At 32.3% G+C, this 17317-nt stretch overlaps 1 protein-coding gene and 1 pseudogene across 4 annotated transcripts in view; both read right to left on the bottom strand.

Moving 5' to 3' along the window:
• Cnot2 (CCR4-NOT transcription complex subunit 2) overlaps positions 1 to 17317 on the bottom strand; it is a 100617-nt gene that overhangs the window by 61206 nt on the left and 22094 nt on the right. The window contains exon 2 of one of the 4 annotated variants that reach the window (XM_046430611.2): positions 4831 to 4973. In XM_046430611.2, the coding sequence (XP_046286567.1) occupies positions 4831 to 4878 (48 nt within the window). In that variant the 5' untranslated portion in view covers positions 4879 to 4973. Of the gene's footprint in view, positions 1 to 4830; positions 4974 to 17317 lie in introns of those variants that run through there. The other 3 variants (XM_046430610.2, XM_046430612.2, XM_058574642.1) reach the window with 3 other exon arrangements.
• LOC131423685 (large ribosomal subunit protein uL10-like) overlaps positions 6720 to 17317 on the bottom strand; it is a 28845-nt pseudogene continuing 18247 nt past the window's right edge.

Here is a 17317-nt window from a genome sequence, read left to right as displayed (position 1 = left end):
TAAAAAGCTTTAATGTTTTTACTCATACTAGAAAGTATCCACAGAAAATTCATGTTAACTATGCCACAAAACTATGATTCTAAGACAGTATCAGTTATAACATGCATCCTGAACTGCTGAGAGACAAAACCTTCCCATAAATAACTTACAAAAAATGAAAAGGAATACTTCATTGTTTATTTACAATTACTTACTTTTTTGGGGGATGGGGGTACTGGGGATTGAATCCAGGGGTGCTCTATTACTGAGCTAAAAGTTCTCGCTAAATTCCTGACACTGGCCTTGAGTTTGTAATTCTTCTGCCTGGGTCTTCTGATTCCCTGGGATTACAGGCCAGGAATACATAGGAGAGTATGCACCACACCTGGCTACACTTCCATTTTTTGTGGTATAAGACAACAAATGTTAATGTATATGAGATAACAGAACACTCCCACATATTAAATAGAAACATTCTACTACACATTTGTATGTGTTAAATAATTAGGTAACTTGTGTCTTAAATGCTTTATATTATGCAGAAATCCTTGGTGAACTGTCATATACGTTGAGTGTTAAAATGATATCAGGGAAACTGTTCAGGATTTTGTGTGGCTGGAAAATCATTATTAATTTTCCTATTCAAAACAATGGAATACAGGGTACCACTTCCCCAAAAATCATCACACATAAAGGAGGATGCACCCATAGACATGGAAACACACATATCTAATAATATAAAATTAAGAATAATAGAACACAAAATTCAAACTAATGACAACTTCTAGACAAGAAGGCAAGGAAAGAAATGGGGCATGGAAATATATCTGTAAGTATACTGAACAAGCTGCAAAATACATATTTGTTAAAAGCAAAGATAACAAATCACATCTCATTTAAATATTTACTAGCAAGGATCAGATAATATATACTCCAAACTGTAAAGAGTAAAGTTGTGAAGGTTAACTACCACACTGTATTTTTTTTATCACAATTCTTTTTTTAAGTATTTAAAAAAAGATATTTTAATACTTTTTAATTAAATATATTTTTTAGTTGTAGATGGACACAATACTTTTATTTTCTTTCTTTATTTTTATGTGGTGCTGAGGATCAAACCTAGTGCCTCATGTGTGCCAGGCAAGCACTCTACCAATGAGCCACAACCCCAACCCTATATTTTAATATTTCTGTCAACATTTTTGCAATGAGTATCTATTACTTAGGTGATTTAAAAAATTAAAAGAGGAAATTAGCTCATATTGAAAAGTTCCATTCAGAGTAACATCTAAAAATCTTGGAAATATCAGTAGTAGGCTACCTACCATATTTCCGTACTTCTTCATTTCCGTTGTTTCACTGTTTTTATTTAATAGGCACTGAATCCTTATCTTTATAGTAGGTACCATGTTAGGTACTGGCAATACTAAATAGGTACAGTTTTAGTGTTCAAGAAGTTTGAAACTGAAGCATTGTCTAATGAAATTTTCTGCAGTAATAGAAACATTCTAATTTGCACTCTTCAAATACGGTAGCCATTAGCAGCATATAGCTTTTGAACATTTGAAATGAGGCTTATGACTGACAAAAACAGAATTTTAATATTTAATTTACGAACTTAAATTTAAGTAGCCATTTGTGACTAATGCCCACAGTATTAGAAAACACAGGTCTACAGGAAAACAAGAACAAACAAACAGATAGGTGAGTACAATGTATTATGGTAAACAGTAAACTACAAGTATGCAGAAAATCTATGAAAGAAAGCATAAGCACTACACCAATGGTAGCACAGCTTCTAGAAAAATTCAAAACAATTCTTGACTTGTGAAGAAAGGTAACAGATGCATTTTAAATAAAAGGAACCAATATAAGTAAAGCCTTGAAAGTATAAAGTGACAGCAGGACACTAAAAGCATCTTTGTGTTACTAAATAGAAAAGTCTACTATAAGGAATAAGAGAAGAGGCACTGGAAAGGTAAAAACCATATGGTAGATCAGAATGTACAAAGACTATGTGTAATGTTTAGAAGCTTAAATAAAAAAGGAAAAGTCATTGGTAAATTAAATTGGTAATTAAGATGATGTAAATCTGTGTACGCTCCTATCTCAGGTAAAATAAGTGTAAATTAGAGGAAGGTAAGAAAATTTTTATAAAAAAACTGACATTACATTTCCACGAAGAAAGTTTGATAATTCTTCCAAAATGAATGAACTGTGAACCATTTTGTCTGACCTGAACTAATACACAAATCTATATGAGTAAATAAACTTTACTGTATTTAAACTCTGAATGCCAAACTGGGCTTATGTTTATGGTGAAAAAGAAGCTATACAAAGTAGATACCACCATAAAAATCAATGGTTTAACCACGGCCGATCTGAAAATCACTTTTTAAAAAAAAAAAATTTATTTTTTAGTTATAGTTGTACACAATACTTTAATTTTGTTTATTTATTTTTATGTGGTGCTGAGGATCGAACCCAGAGCCTTGCATGTGCTAGGCAAGCGCTCTACCGCTGAGCCACAATCCCAGCCCCTGAAAATCACTTTCAGCACACAGCTAAAAAAATGCACCTTTCTAAACTAAATTCCTAAGGCTTTAATCAAGTCCATAAGAAATGAAAACTGGAGAAATACTATGCTTATTAAACTGTGGAATACTAGTATATTATCAGGATGCTTGAATCAAGAACCTTCCAAAAGCAAAAGCCCTCAAAGAGAAATTAAAATAGCAATAAATATGGATAAAGAAATTCAATTTTACCCATGAAAAATAATAAAATTTCTTTAACAGAAATTTTTAAAAACCTAAATGAGTTTCATCTCAGAATATACAAAATAAGTTATCAGCATGAATATAAGTGTTATTTTAGTAATTTACTTAATATTCCTTTGACTCTCCCATATGCTCTTAAACTAGACAGGAAACCATATTTCTATACATGTTTTTTTCAGAGGAAGCTTTAAAAATAAAACAATTTTATAATGCCAACGTAAACAACTGTTTCCAAGGATATTTCAACAGGTTTGTTAAGCATCAATATATAACAACAAAAGAAAAAAGGAAAAAAAATTTAGCCAGCAAAACCCTAACTAAGACTGTATTTTCCAGGTAAGCTCAAAAACCTATTATTATTCGTGAATAAGGTGACTGGAATAACAGGATATTTTTAGTGCAGCATGAGCTAAGAATAAGCAAATCTCTTCACATGTAAAGCACAATTCTGTTTTACTCCTTTCTTAAGTAGAAATTTTGGAATTCTATGTGAATATGGTTCCATGAGGCAAATTAACTGTACAATTACAACAAATATTCTCTACTCACACTTTACAAACTGAATAGTGAGCACTGAAATGCCACATAACCTACAATTTCAATATTCTTAAAATAATTTAGCAGAACCTACCAAAAGATGTAAAGGCCCAAGAAATATGATCAATCAAAATCTATGAGTCAAGCTTATTGGAAGTGGTTATAAGGCAGAAAGAGATACACCAAGTACAAATAATCAGTAAAGTCTATATTGGTCAAGTCTATAGAACAAATCAGAAAAAATGGTTACAGGAAGAAATGATTCAACATAGCTCCAGCTTATTCTGGCTTATTAAAATCATAAAGATCTGGCAAGAAACTTCACAAATCAAGTTAGACCAAACTCTAAAAAGATTAAATATGAACTTATCTTTTATCAGGGATAGTGCCCAAACCAAAACTCATAATCAAAGGCTCTTTGCTAATACACACTGTGAAAAACTCAAAAGTTTCATTTTTCTCCACTGTTCACTTTCCCAATTTCAGGGGAAAAAGGATTAACTGCACTAAAACAATTGACTGGTAGATAAATGAGTAATGAACCAAAGCTGCTGTTATCACACTAGTTACCTTTGACAAACTAGAGGGAATGAAACTAGTGGGGTGAGAGAAAAAGGTTGACATATGTCTGTGCAAAAAGCCTTAGAAATGTATTTTTCCTATTTGAGCTTTAAACTATTTTCTATTCTAGATTATTACATGATTTAATAAAGAGTCACTATCAAATGAATAAAGCAACTTTCCCTTAAAAAACTAAAGTCAAATGTTTGGTTTACAAAAATCACTGTTTAATAGCATTATCTTTAAAATTCACCTTCTTTTTTCTTTACAGTGCTGGAGATTGAACCCAGGGCTTGACTCATGCTAGGCAAGTGCTCTACCACTGAGCAACATCACAGTACTAATATTCACCCTTTTTTAAAAGCTCAAAAAGAAATAGGAATGTTACATTTCAAATATCTTTTTGGCATTCCTACATACTATATAAGGGATGGATATTATTAACCAACCTATTAAACGAGAAACAAGACTCTAGCATTGTAAAAACAGCCAACTACTACAAATTTAACAGAATTTGGATCTTTAAATACCCTAGGTGTCTCATTTCTGTTTCTTTCACATTCTATTAAATTCTGTCTGTATTTTTTACGAGTCTATTTTGCAAAATATAACCAGGGCTTAGGTTTTAGTCTCTCAGTGATATGTGTAAAGGCAATCAACACTTTGTTTCATTAATTATTACCTGAGTCCAGCTACAAAGTCATAAATTATGTATCAGATAATCTGTTTTAAAATATCAGAAAAATTTGACACTAAAAAAAAGTACATTATGAACATGCTTTATTTAGAAAAATGTTCCCAACTATTACAACTGTCAAATCCAATACATACCTTTAAAATTGTAATCCAAATTTTCCAAATTAAGGTGTATTCCTTGGAATTTATTAGTTCCAATTAAATATAACACACCAAAACAGTTTAATGCTATATGACAAATATTTTTTTAAAAATGGAAAAGAAAGAATGGTCTTACCTGGTAGTTTCTTTTCTCAGATAATGTATGTCCATCAGTCCTCACCATAGAGTCTTGTCCTTTCCTCACAGTACTGGAGGCAATCAAATAGAACTGTCACTCAAGGGTCGTGTCACAGGAAGGACCGCCCACCAGTTCTCCCTCTAGAGTGGAATTATCCAAAAGCCATCAAAATTACTAACATGAAAATATTTGAACAGTAGCAAAACTATCCAATATGATACACAAAAACATGAGAAAGAAAATAAAAAGTCATTATCTTATACTCTATCTTTCCTCTTAAACATTTAGCGTTAAAATTGGCATACATACTTTGAGACAGAAATTATTAAATATGAAAAACTCTCTCCTGCTACTCCTACTTTCTTTAATTATAAGTGTTCCCAAATATCATTATCAAAAAGAAAATTAAAAGTAAATAAAAAATTAAGTGGGTAAAAAAAGCTCACTCCTCACCTAATATATTTTTTTCTTTTAAGTATTCTCTGGTTACTCTCAGAAATATTCAATTTAGATTCAGCCACGTAACTATATATTCTCCCCAAAGCTTACGTAATTTAGGTAATACAGAAATATAAGTTATATAGCTATTGATTCATGCCACTCATGAGGCTTATTCCTATGCCATAAAATGGAAATACATTATATATTTTAGGATGATTGATAGATGCAAACCTAATTCAATATTCTGTTAAATTTTACTCCACTGAAAAACAACAAATCCCAAATCTTATGATGCCTTGGTCCTTCAGTATTCCTATTTCATGCATACTCCAACAGAATTCACTTTTTTCACATTGGCAAAAACAATAATGGGACTCATTTCTTAACCTAGACAGAGATAAATAAATCCAAAGTAACTAGGCACTGTGCACGTCAGGTACAAAAATCAATGAAGCAGAGATGGTAGTCATCAGAAACGCTACCACAAAAATGTATATTGAAAATCAAACATTGAAAGAGTCAAAGATGGTGTCTACAAAAAAATTTATATAGACACATTATCAAGACAAATGTCTTACAACTAAATTTAAGTAAAACAATTACCCTAAGTAGTATTTATACCAAATGAACCAATAATGTTGCTAATGATTAATATTTATATTCAAATTTAGAAGAATTATTTATTATCATATGAAATACACTTTAGAAGGGGATAATAAAATCATCTTAATTTATAATTCAAAAGGAGAATGAACCAGTATTAGTAAAACCAACAGAGAGAAAGAGACAGAGAGAGAGAGACACACACACACACACACACACACACACAATTACCTCTAAAAACCAATCTGCTAAGAAGGGAATAACTATTTTTAAGGAAAACAAATCATTAAAAAACTAATATTATTAGATTCAATATTTAAAAGAATTCAGGTGATGATTACCTATCTTCTGGCTCCATTTTATATGTTTGATTATAAAGTCAGTGAAAGCTGTATTTTTACTCATTTTTTTTACCATCTTACATTATATACATTAGGATGAAATATTTGAGGATACCTTACTATGTGGCAATACTGTTAATTATTTGTTACTAAATTCATATGTACCTTAAAAATTGAGTCTATCTCTCAAATATAGTAAGGTGGAAAGGTTTCTCAACCCTAAGTATATTTGCAATAAAAACGCAAATCCTTTATCATTTAGCAAGGAAAAAAAAACTACCAAACAAACTGTATGTCCAAGAATTGTTAAGTGACACAGACATTTGGCTCCAACTTAAGTTGTTTCAAAAAGAGAAAAGCATTATCATCTAAACATTATTCCTTTTTAAATAATTTTAATATCATAATTTCAGAATATTAGTAAATTTGAAAATCTAAAATCAAAACTCAAGCAAAATAATTTTAATAATCTTAATGCCATACACACCTTTAACAATACAACCTAATTGTACAGAAAATATTAGAATTGAATCCTTTGATGCTAAATATATATTAACAATAAAATTAATATTTAATCTGTAAATTTACCAGATAAAAGAAAAAGCTTCAATTGGGAGAACAGATTTTTTTTAATTTTTAAATTTTTTTTAGTTATAGATGGACACAATACCTTTACTTTATTTGTTTTTGTTTGTTTGTTTGTTTGTTTTTGTTTTTTATGTGGCCCTGGGGATTGAACCCAGTGCCTCAAGCATGCTAGGTAAGCTCTCTACCATTGAGTCACAACCCCAGCCCCAACCACAGACTTTAGTATGAAGAAAAACCTTGTTCATTGTTTGCTTCCTCCTTTTGGGATAATTTCAAATATTTCATGGCCTAGGGTTTTAATCCATAGCCAACATATATGCTTACCAATATAGGAATCTATATTAAACTAAACATCATGATCTCCTTTTAGTATACAAAAGAGTATACATTTACTTCTTCCAAGTAACGTAAAAAACTAACATTTGTCACCGCTATCTTCAGTATATTGTATTAAATAAAAATGTTTGGTATTACACTGTGTTCATAATCTTCATATTTGGAATGTGATAATGCACAATAAATGCAAGAGGATGTGAGCATTATGTTAAAAAGAGAATATGTAAAAAGCAACAAGCATGAGAAAAAAATATGTGTATATATTAAGATTTATACACTACTTTCCTCCAAAGCCCTACAAATATTAAAAAAGTCAGAAAGGACAACTACAGATTTACCAAACTACAAATAAATTTTCTATAAGGCAGGAATGTCTTACATGACAGTAAACAAATACATTTACTCCAACTTAAATAACCAGAAAACTACACAAAAACACAAGAAACAATTTTTTTAAGACATTTAAACAACAGTCATCTTAAAACAAAGAGCATCAAGAAAAAGAACATAAAGTGAGCTCTATCTGCTGCCAGTTCATTGCCTCTAGTTTTGAGGATACTAAAAGGGGAAAGTGGAACTCAGTGAGAACCTAATGTTCTCACAGAATTAAACCAATGGTCTAAAAAATATTTACAGTTTGGGAGACACCAAAGCAGCTAGAATCTGTAGAGCAAATGGACAAAAGGAAGTTTTATTTCTACCTTAAGGTTTAAGCAGAGTAATGATTTAAGCGTGTGTGTGACAAAACTATTGAGTCTAGAGAAAAGGCCTCTGAAGAGGAATAGTCAAAACAATTCTGAGTTCATGTTAGCATCAACCAGACTAGAAGGACTTATTAACATGGGGTACCAAGTACAGTTCAGAAGGTAGTGAATGCCTCAGCAATAAAATCAAATAAGCTTTAGACCAAAAGATGCTCTGGACTGGCACTAACAAAGCTTAAAACCAACCTCTAAAAAGATCATACTGATTCTAAGTAACATGGCTATACCTCAAAACAAAGCCCAATTATACAGAAAATAATTCAACACACTTTAGCATAAAAGAATGTAAAATTAAGTATGTGGCACTCAATCAAAATGAGGAAATACAACCTTTAACAAAGTGAAATACAATAAAAGGAAATAAATCATCACAGATAATAGAATTAGTAGACAAAAAATGTAAACAAGGTATTAAAAATATATTCCAAACACTTAAAAGACCCCAATTGGCTACACAAGGGAATTTCTTGATGGTAATAGAAAAGTTCTGTATCTTGGTTTTGATGGTGTTATGTGACATGTGATAAAATAGCCTAATATGAAAGAGAAATACATTAAAAACCGTGGGTACATACAAAAACTGGTAAAATCTGAGACAGATCTAAAGCCTGATTATTTTGTGCCAATCAACCACTAGTTTCAATAATGCACTATAGTTATATAAGATAACACCTTTAGGAAAAGTTATGGGCATATGAAACATCTTTATGAGTTTTATACTTACTTGAAAATTAAAAATATATTTTAAAGGCTGAGACTTATCTTCTAGACATAAAAATTCAAACATAAAGAAAAACACACTGACTAGGATTAACAGGAAATTCAATAATACAAAAAAGCTTAATGAACTTGAAGATACAGCAGTAGAAAAAAATCCAAAATTAAATGATGGGAAAAATAATTAGAAAGAAAAAAAGAACTGTGGAAAAGTGAACTATGAACTTTGGAATGGTATCAAATAGCATCTTTTCAAGGGTCTAGCATTCGTGTAATTACTATCCAAGGAAGAATGAAAAAGATAAAAAAACAACAATCATATTTGTTTAGAACAATACTACAAACTCACAACCTCTAAAGGGAACAATCATAACACTATAGAGGAAAATTACTAAAAAAACAGCAATAAAGAGGAGAACCTCAGCCAGGTATGATAGCATATGCCTATAATCCAAATTATTCAGGAAGATGAGGCAGGATTCCAAGTTTAAGGCCAGCACAGATAAAAGAGCAAGATCTTATCTCAAAATTAAAAAGGGCTGGGGGAAGTAGTTTAGTAGTAGAGCACTTGCCTAGCATATGAGAGGCCCAAGGTTCACAGCCCAGTACAGCCCCCTCCAAAAAAACAGAAAGAATCTTAAAGCCCACAAGTGTAGGGATGACATCAGAAACAGTTCAAATCAGGGTACTATGGATGAAAATTTTTAAAATACAGAAAGAAAAATTATCAACAAAGAATTCTAAAACTCAGCTTTCAAAAATGAAAACAAGTACAGTCACTTTAGAATACAGTTCAGCAGTATAAACTTTACAATATAAACCATGATCACATCAAAACCCATAGAAGAACATCTATACTAACAACGTTCTTCAATAGGTAAATGGATAGAGTATATGACAGAATATAATTCAACAATAAAAAAGAATCAACTACGAATTCATTCACATATGCCAATCTTAATTTGGAAAGAATCAGGATGAAAAAAGACCACTAATGAGTCCAGAAAAGGCAAAAAAAAAAAAAGCAACAACTGATCAATTTCTTTCCTCAGGCGTGTTTTCAAAGATAAAAAATAGTGTTTTAGATGGAATTTTTTAAATGCCTACAGCTCCAAAATTTTCTATTTTAAACATTCCATGTCTTTATTCAGAAAAGTGGATAATTACAATTAATTTTTTCCATGTTTCCTTTTTTCTCCCACTTCACTGCTCAATAGTATTTAAAACAATGTCCAAATATTTTGGAGGTTGGAAATGGCATCTAAAACATCTGTAATTTGGTAGTCATTATACACTCAGCTTTAAGTTAAATTTGAATTTAGTCAGGTTAAAACAGTTTTTCTTCTTTTCTTTTTTTATAAATAGGATATTATGTTCCAGGCTGGCTATTAATTAGAACTACAAGATGTGACAAATTTCACAGAAGCTCAATAAAACTTGAAGTAAATGCACTTTGCCATTATTTTTAAAAGCTGAGAGTTTCTCAAATTCTGAAATTATGTCAAGTAACTTTTTCTTGTAAATAAATTATAATCACAAAACTGTATTCTTGTTCCTATAAACGAATTTTTACTTTGATGGAATGAATGAATGTTTTCAGAACTCTACTGATGACTAATGGTGCATACCAAGGGCAGACAAAAATAAATAAACTTAAGAATTTCAGTTTCATATCATATTTGGTCTTAGAATATCGTCACATTAACTTAAACTTTATTCTGAATATTTTAAATAATACTGTTTTCAAAGGATTACAATTAACACACAAAATGAGAAGCTGCCTACATTTACAAAGAAAAATAAAATATAATCAACAATATTCCCTAAAATCAACTTAGTCATAATTTAATGTTTTATTAACTTAATTTTGTGACTGTTAATTTTCTGTAATGATAGCGGCTTTCTTCTTTTAAGAGAAACAAGTCTTTATTTATTTATTTATTTCCTTTTTTTTGCATACAAAGCTGACTAAATTGGTCAAAGAAATGAAATCCCATATCCTCATCCAACTCTTCCTCTGCTTCACCCATGTCTGGGGCCACAGCAGCAGCAGGATTAACAGGGGTGGTGGCAGCCAATGTGGGCAACAGCCATGAATGCAGATGGATCAGCTAAGGTGGCCTTGATCTTCTCAGCAAGTGAGAAGGTATATTCAGTTTCCACAAAGCCAGGACCCACTTACACCCACTGATGACAGAATGAGGCATTATCCAATAGTTGGAATATCAATCTGCAGACAAACAATAGCAACACTGCAGTCACCCTCCAGGAAGCAAGAATGCAGAGTCTCCTCTGTGATGTCAAGCACTTCAGGACTGTAGATGCTGCCATTGTCAAACATCTACTGGATTCACCCACAGGAGAAGTACATTCAGCAGGGTAGCTTCACTGGCTCCAACTTTGTCTCTAGTCTTTATCAGTTACACATTACTCACGATTTCAATGGTGCCCCTGCAGATTTTAGTAGTGATGCCTAAAGCCTGGAAGAAGAAAGTCTTCTTGGGCTCCAGACCACTGTTCTGAGCTGGCACAGTGACTTCACAAGGTGCAATGGCACCAGCAATGGGCAGCAGCTGAAACCTGGCCAACAGTATGTCCCTGATCTCAGTGAGGTCCTCCTAGGTGAACACAAAGCTCACATTCCCCTGGATATGAGGCAATTGTTTCTCCAGAGCTGGGTTGTTTTTCAGATATCCTTGCACATCATGGTGTTCCTGCCCATCAGCACCATAGTCTTCCCTCTGGATCTGCTGCATCTGCATGGAGCACAACTGCTCCCACAATGAAGCATTTGCATAGTCATTCAAAACCTAAATAATCTTAAGGAAGTGGCTGAACTTCCAGGTTGCCCTTTCTTGCCTGGGCATCACAGCAGTTCATTAGGGATTGTCACATAGTGTTTAAAGATGATGTCACGCTCCCAAAGACATCTGGCAAGAGACTGTCATGGAAGTCTTCTTGAAATACTACTTCTAGTATATGTATATAGTTCTCTCACAAATATTTCAGGAATTCTGGACATCTGATACATAGATCTGTCTAAAATGGTCTAGCATTTTAAGACAGATTTCTACCACCAAGGCTTAAAGTCCTAAATGAAGTATAGTAAGGGAAGTACTGCTGAGCTTAAATGACAAAATTTCAATAATTTCTGAATCACACACTTAAAAATTAAAAGGCCATTCCTTTAGGTTTTAAAGAAAATGGTATTAAGATGGGGAGGCTGGGGTTGTAGCTCAGTGGTAGAGCATTTGCCTCTGATGTGTGAGGCACTGGGTTGGATCCTCAGCACCACATAAAAATAAATAAATAAAATAAAGGTACTGTGTCTATCTACAACTTTAAAAAAAAAATTTTTTTAAAAGATGGGGGGTGTTTCTGTAGTCTTCCTGTTGAATGAAACTTAAATTAACTTAAACTTATTAACCTCTGTATGATCAATTAATTTTTTCATATATATAAGAAATTTAAGGAGAGAGGAAAAGGTATGAATAGTCTTCTAAAAAAGTGAGAGAGTAAAAAGATTAGGAGAAATACAGTAAGTAGAACTACCAAGTAGTACAAAGACCCACTACTCAACATTGGTGCTTTCCAGCCACAGGTAGCCACAGGGGTACAGGAACAGTGTAGGCAGAGGTGGATTTAAGCACAGATAATCTAACAGCATGAAAGGCAAGAGGATTAGGGATTTAGGCAAAGTAGTAATTATAATGATAGGAAGAAAAAAGTTAGGCTATCTTATCCTTGTATTATTAAGTCCTAGCCATACTAGCTTTGTTCCACACATCAAGTCAGTTCTCAACTTAGAGCCTTTACCTTTGTTGCTACATTCCAATGATCTAACCCCAAATCTTTAATGTCTAGTGGGCTTCTTGACATTAACATTTCTGCCTAATTGTCTTCAGAGAAGCCTTCACTGAACACTCAACTTTCCGAATTTTGGTCTCATTTGTTTTTTCCTGTCTCTTCCCCCTTAGAATGCTAAGTCCCTTAAACAAAGGAAACTTGTCTATTATATTTTCCACTGTTATCTCAAGTACCTAAAATCATGAGACATAACAGATACATTTTACTGAACAAATAAACCACAAGAATATAAATTCTTTATTAACCATCAATTTACAAAAAATCATTCTTTAAAAGGACTACAGTAGAAGCATCTTGTCTGATGATAAGACAACTAGCAATCAAAGGCTAATTTTAGTTACTGCAAATCATTTAAAATATTTTAAAGACATAAATGTAAATTTATTTCCCTGATATTCTGATGTATTGCCAGGCTTTTAGAGTTTAGGCAAAATAACCTAATTACACGTTTCTTTGTGTAAACCATACCACTTAATATTTCCTGTTTCAATTTTGTCTAAAGATGCTTAAATAGTACAATCATTATAAACTTTCACAAATGTTTTCCAGTTTTTTAATAGTTGTCTCACTAAAGCAAATACTCCTGATTGATTCCTTGAAGAGCCCTTTTACTTTGTAACTATCATGGTTGTTCATATATTCAACTTTTCCCATGATTCAAGAGTAAATGATCAATCTAATCCAATACAGTTGCCCTACCCCTTACCAGTAACTAATTTATGAAGGGGGGGGGGGAGGGGAGAAACTTCATCTTTATTTTACTAACCCTCTGAAATTTAATATTTCCTTATTAAAAATGCAGGCAATAAGCCCTAGTGATATTAGGTAGCAGCATCTGTAATACTTGTTACTACTTGAAACCATATATATTTTCATAATCCTTTTAGTTACTGCAAATCTCAAGTTATCATTTATACTCATTAATAGTCTAAAAATTACTACCTTCCACTATATTGTGTTAATATGCATGGCACTGAGTTTGTTTATTCAATCAATATTTTAAAAACTCTATTCCAATATAATCAGGGTCTACATAAGCATATATATTTAGTTTTGCATCTATAAAATATCATCCAGAGAAAAGTTGCAGATGCTTCCAAGAGCCATAAAAGTTCCTGGAACAAAAAAGTTAAGAACCTCTGGATTAAAGTAACAATGCATAGATTATGTTGTTGGCAGAGAGCTATGTAGACACACAGCCTTCTAAGAGCCGAAATAAGCCTCAGAGTTTGGTTGAAATACCTTGTTTTAAAGATATTATAATTTGGTAGGAGTGCCCTATAAAAGCTCTTGCATAAACAACCAGAGACAGAGCCAGGGAAAACAGAATATAGGATCTCTAGCTCCAAATCTAGGGGTACGCCAACTTTAATGTGACTTGGCTGGAAAAAAAAAAAAAAAAAGCAAGTCAGAGCAGGCACACATCTGTAATCCCACCATCTTGGGAGGCTGAGGCAGGAGGACTGAGAATTCAAAGCCAGCCTCAGCAAAAGCGAGGCACTAAGCAACTCGGTGAGACCCTGTCTCTAAATAAAATACAAAATAGGGCTGGGGATGTGGCTCAGGGGTTGAGTGCCCCCTGAGCCCCTGAGTTCAATCCCCAGTACAAAAAAAAACAAAAAACCCCAGCAAGTCAGTGCAAAAATTAAGCTGAAAATTCATCTCAAAAGTTATCTGGGAAAGAAATAAAAGATATAAGAAAAAGCTGATTTGAAAAAAAAAAAACCACAATGGCTTAATATGTTAAAAAGCATTTTGAAAATAATGCTATATACAGCATGAGATGTCAACTCTGATGTTTAAAGACTAGTCAGAAAACAGAGATAAGACCCTTTTTGCATAGTGAGTATGCTGAAATATTCTGAATGCTAATACTTTTCTTGAACACACATTTCTTGGTCTATTTTCTCAGTATAGAGACAAAAGTGGAGTGAAATTTTTACTTTGTTCTTGATGCTGTAATAAGAAATACAATCATATAGGCTCAATACTAAATATCAAGTGGCAATCAGTATCAACAGAAAGTAGAGGGGACTGTAGCAAAAGGGAGAGTTAGTGAACCATTCTAGTGAGGGTAGCTGCCAGAACACTATATAGAACAAAGGTATCCTTCAAAAATTAAGCTGATATAAAGACATTTTCAGATTAACAAACATAATTCATCATAAACAGATGTATTAAACAAAACAGGTTATTTGGACAAAAGGCTAATAATCCTAGTAGGAAACTTAGAATTTCATGAATTAAAGAAAAACAACAAAAATGGCAAATATATAGAATAAGAGTTGGCAAACTATGTTGTAATGGATCAGCCAGACAGTAAATATTTTAGGCTTTAGGCCAGGCTCTGTTATAATTAATCAATTCTGTGCTGTAGTGCAAAAGCAACCACAGACCTTACATAAGTACCATAAATGGGATGCATTCCAATAAAACTTTATTTATAAAAGCAGGCTGGATTTGGCTTCCAGAGAGTTTCCCTGCCAATCCCTGTGGTAGACTACTGTTTTCCTCTTTTTTAAGAATAGGCATGATAGTTAAAGCAAAAATTACCCTACCATGTATTTGGAGTAGTATTTGAAATATTTGTAGTAGTATTTGAAATATGCAGATCACAATTAGAACATAAAGAGAAGTAAAAGGAACTGCATGATGACAAGGTTTTCACATTCCACTTGAACTAATAAAAGAACAGCGGGATGAGCTGTATACCCAAAGAGAATCTAAGACTTAACTCCCAGGACCTCTGAATGCAACCTTATTTGGCAACAGGGTAACTTTGCAATCAAAGACAAGGTCATACTGGATTTTGGAGCCCTAAATCCATCGGTGCCTTTATAAAAGAAAGGAGAAAGAGATTTGAATCCAGAAAGGGACAGGAGACTACATAAAGATGGAGTCCAAAACCAGAGATGCAGAATTTAAGCCAAGGAATGCCAAAGACGGCGGCAACCACTAGAAGCTGCAAGAAAGAGGCAAGGAAAAATTCTTCCCTAAAGTCTTTAAAGGAAGTATGGTCCTGGAGACACCTTTATTCCAGGTTTCTATGCTTCAAAACTGTGAATCAATTTTTGTTACTTTAAGTCATCCAGTTTGGGACAATTTATTACAGCAGACCTAAGCAAGTAATGCAATAAGCAATTCTGAAAAGTTAAGCATGTAATTTCTTAAACAATCTCTTAAAAAAAAAAATCAGCCAAAGAAACATACTAAAAATCAAATAGATAAATTTTAATGAAAAACTAAAAATAGTCCAGTAATAAAAGGAGGAGGTGGAGGAGGAGGCCGCCAACACCGATGACAACTAATGATGGCAGGAAAGAATCAAAGTCAAAAAAAGCAAAGGCAATAGAAAATTTATATATTACACTTTTTACCTAAATCCAAATTTATCAATAATGGTATTATATGTAATTAACAATTGTATTAAATATCATAATTATATATAATCATTATATTAAATTATATTAAAAAGGACACTGTCAAAGTGGCTTTTAAAAAACAGTATGTTAACTACATGCAACACACTTTAAATATAATAATAGGCTAATAAACAGACTTCGAAAAACATATCCTTGAAAAACAAATATAAAGGAAAGCTAGTGTGGTCACATTAATAGGTGAATAAGTACACTTCAGGACGATAAAAGAAAAATCACCACAGATGAAGAAAATATTAAATAATGATAAAAAGGACAATTCACCAAGAAGATACTCCAAAATGGGCCTAAAAAACAGAGCTTCAAAATAAATGTATCAAAATCTGGTAAACCAGAAAGGAGAAACTGACAAATCCATCAATACACTTGAAAATTTCAATACTCTTTTGAAATTAAAAGTCACAATAGACCAAGTTAATAAAAGTCAGCAAAGGTACAGAAAAATAGATGACCATGAACAAACTAGATCTGACATTCATAGAACACCATAACAATAATAATAGCTTCAAAATTCTTTAAAAGGGAAAATAAAACATTTGCCAAAGTGAATCACAACTTAGGTCATTTTTAACAATAAATCTAAATAAAAGAACAAATTTATATAAAAAATGTTCTCTAAAATAATTCATATACCATGGAATCACTGCAAATTGTAAAATATTTAAACTAATCAAAAATAAATATAAAACAAAAATTGTAGAATGATGCCAAAGCAATGCCCAAGGAAAAATTTATAATTTTAAGTGTTCATCTTTGAAAAGATCTGAAGTCAACCATTTAAGCTTACACTTTGAAAAAGAAGGGCAAAACAGACCACAGCAAAGAAAATAACAAAGAGGGCAAAAAATCATTATCACCAGAAAGGGGGAGGGAGGCCGGGAAGAAAGAAAAAAAAAAAATCTAGTTCTAAAAAAAAAAAAAAAAAAAAATCAATGCATCTCTTAGGCAAACTGACAAGTCAGAAACTATCAATATTGAGAATAACAGAGAAAATATAAGACTACAGAACTACAGGCAATAAAAGGATAATAAAGTATTACCAGAAAAACTCTGTACAAATAAGATGAAATGGACCTATTCCTTAAAAACTTCACACTACCAAAACTTACTCAGAAAAGGGGGGGGGGGGCCTGTCATATCTACTTAACAACTGAACCTGCTGAAAAACGTCTAGTCCCAAGTAGTTTCATCAGGGAATTCTAACAAATATTTAATAAGTAATATATTTACAGAAGATACAATGTCTTCCAGAAAATAGAATGAGGGAATATTCTTAATTCACTTTTATAAGGCTAGCATTAGCCTGACACCCAAACCAAAGACATTACAACAATGAAAACCCAAAAAGACTGATATTTCTGTTGAACATATAAGCAAATATCCTCAA

This window comes from Marmota monax, unplaced genomic scaffold (assembly GCF_021218885.2).
Source record: "Marmota monax isolate L192 unplaced genomic scaffold, Marmota_monax_Labrador192_F-V1.1 WCK01_AAM20220418_F8-fsc00056, whole genome shotgun sequence".
Lineage (NCBI taxonomy): Eukaryota > Metazoa > Chordata > Mammalia > Rodentia > Sciuridae > Marmota > Marmota monax.
The sequence above is the reverse complement of the archived record's forward strand: the minus strand, read 5'-3'. Positions and strand labels throughout refer to the sequence as shown.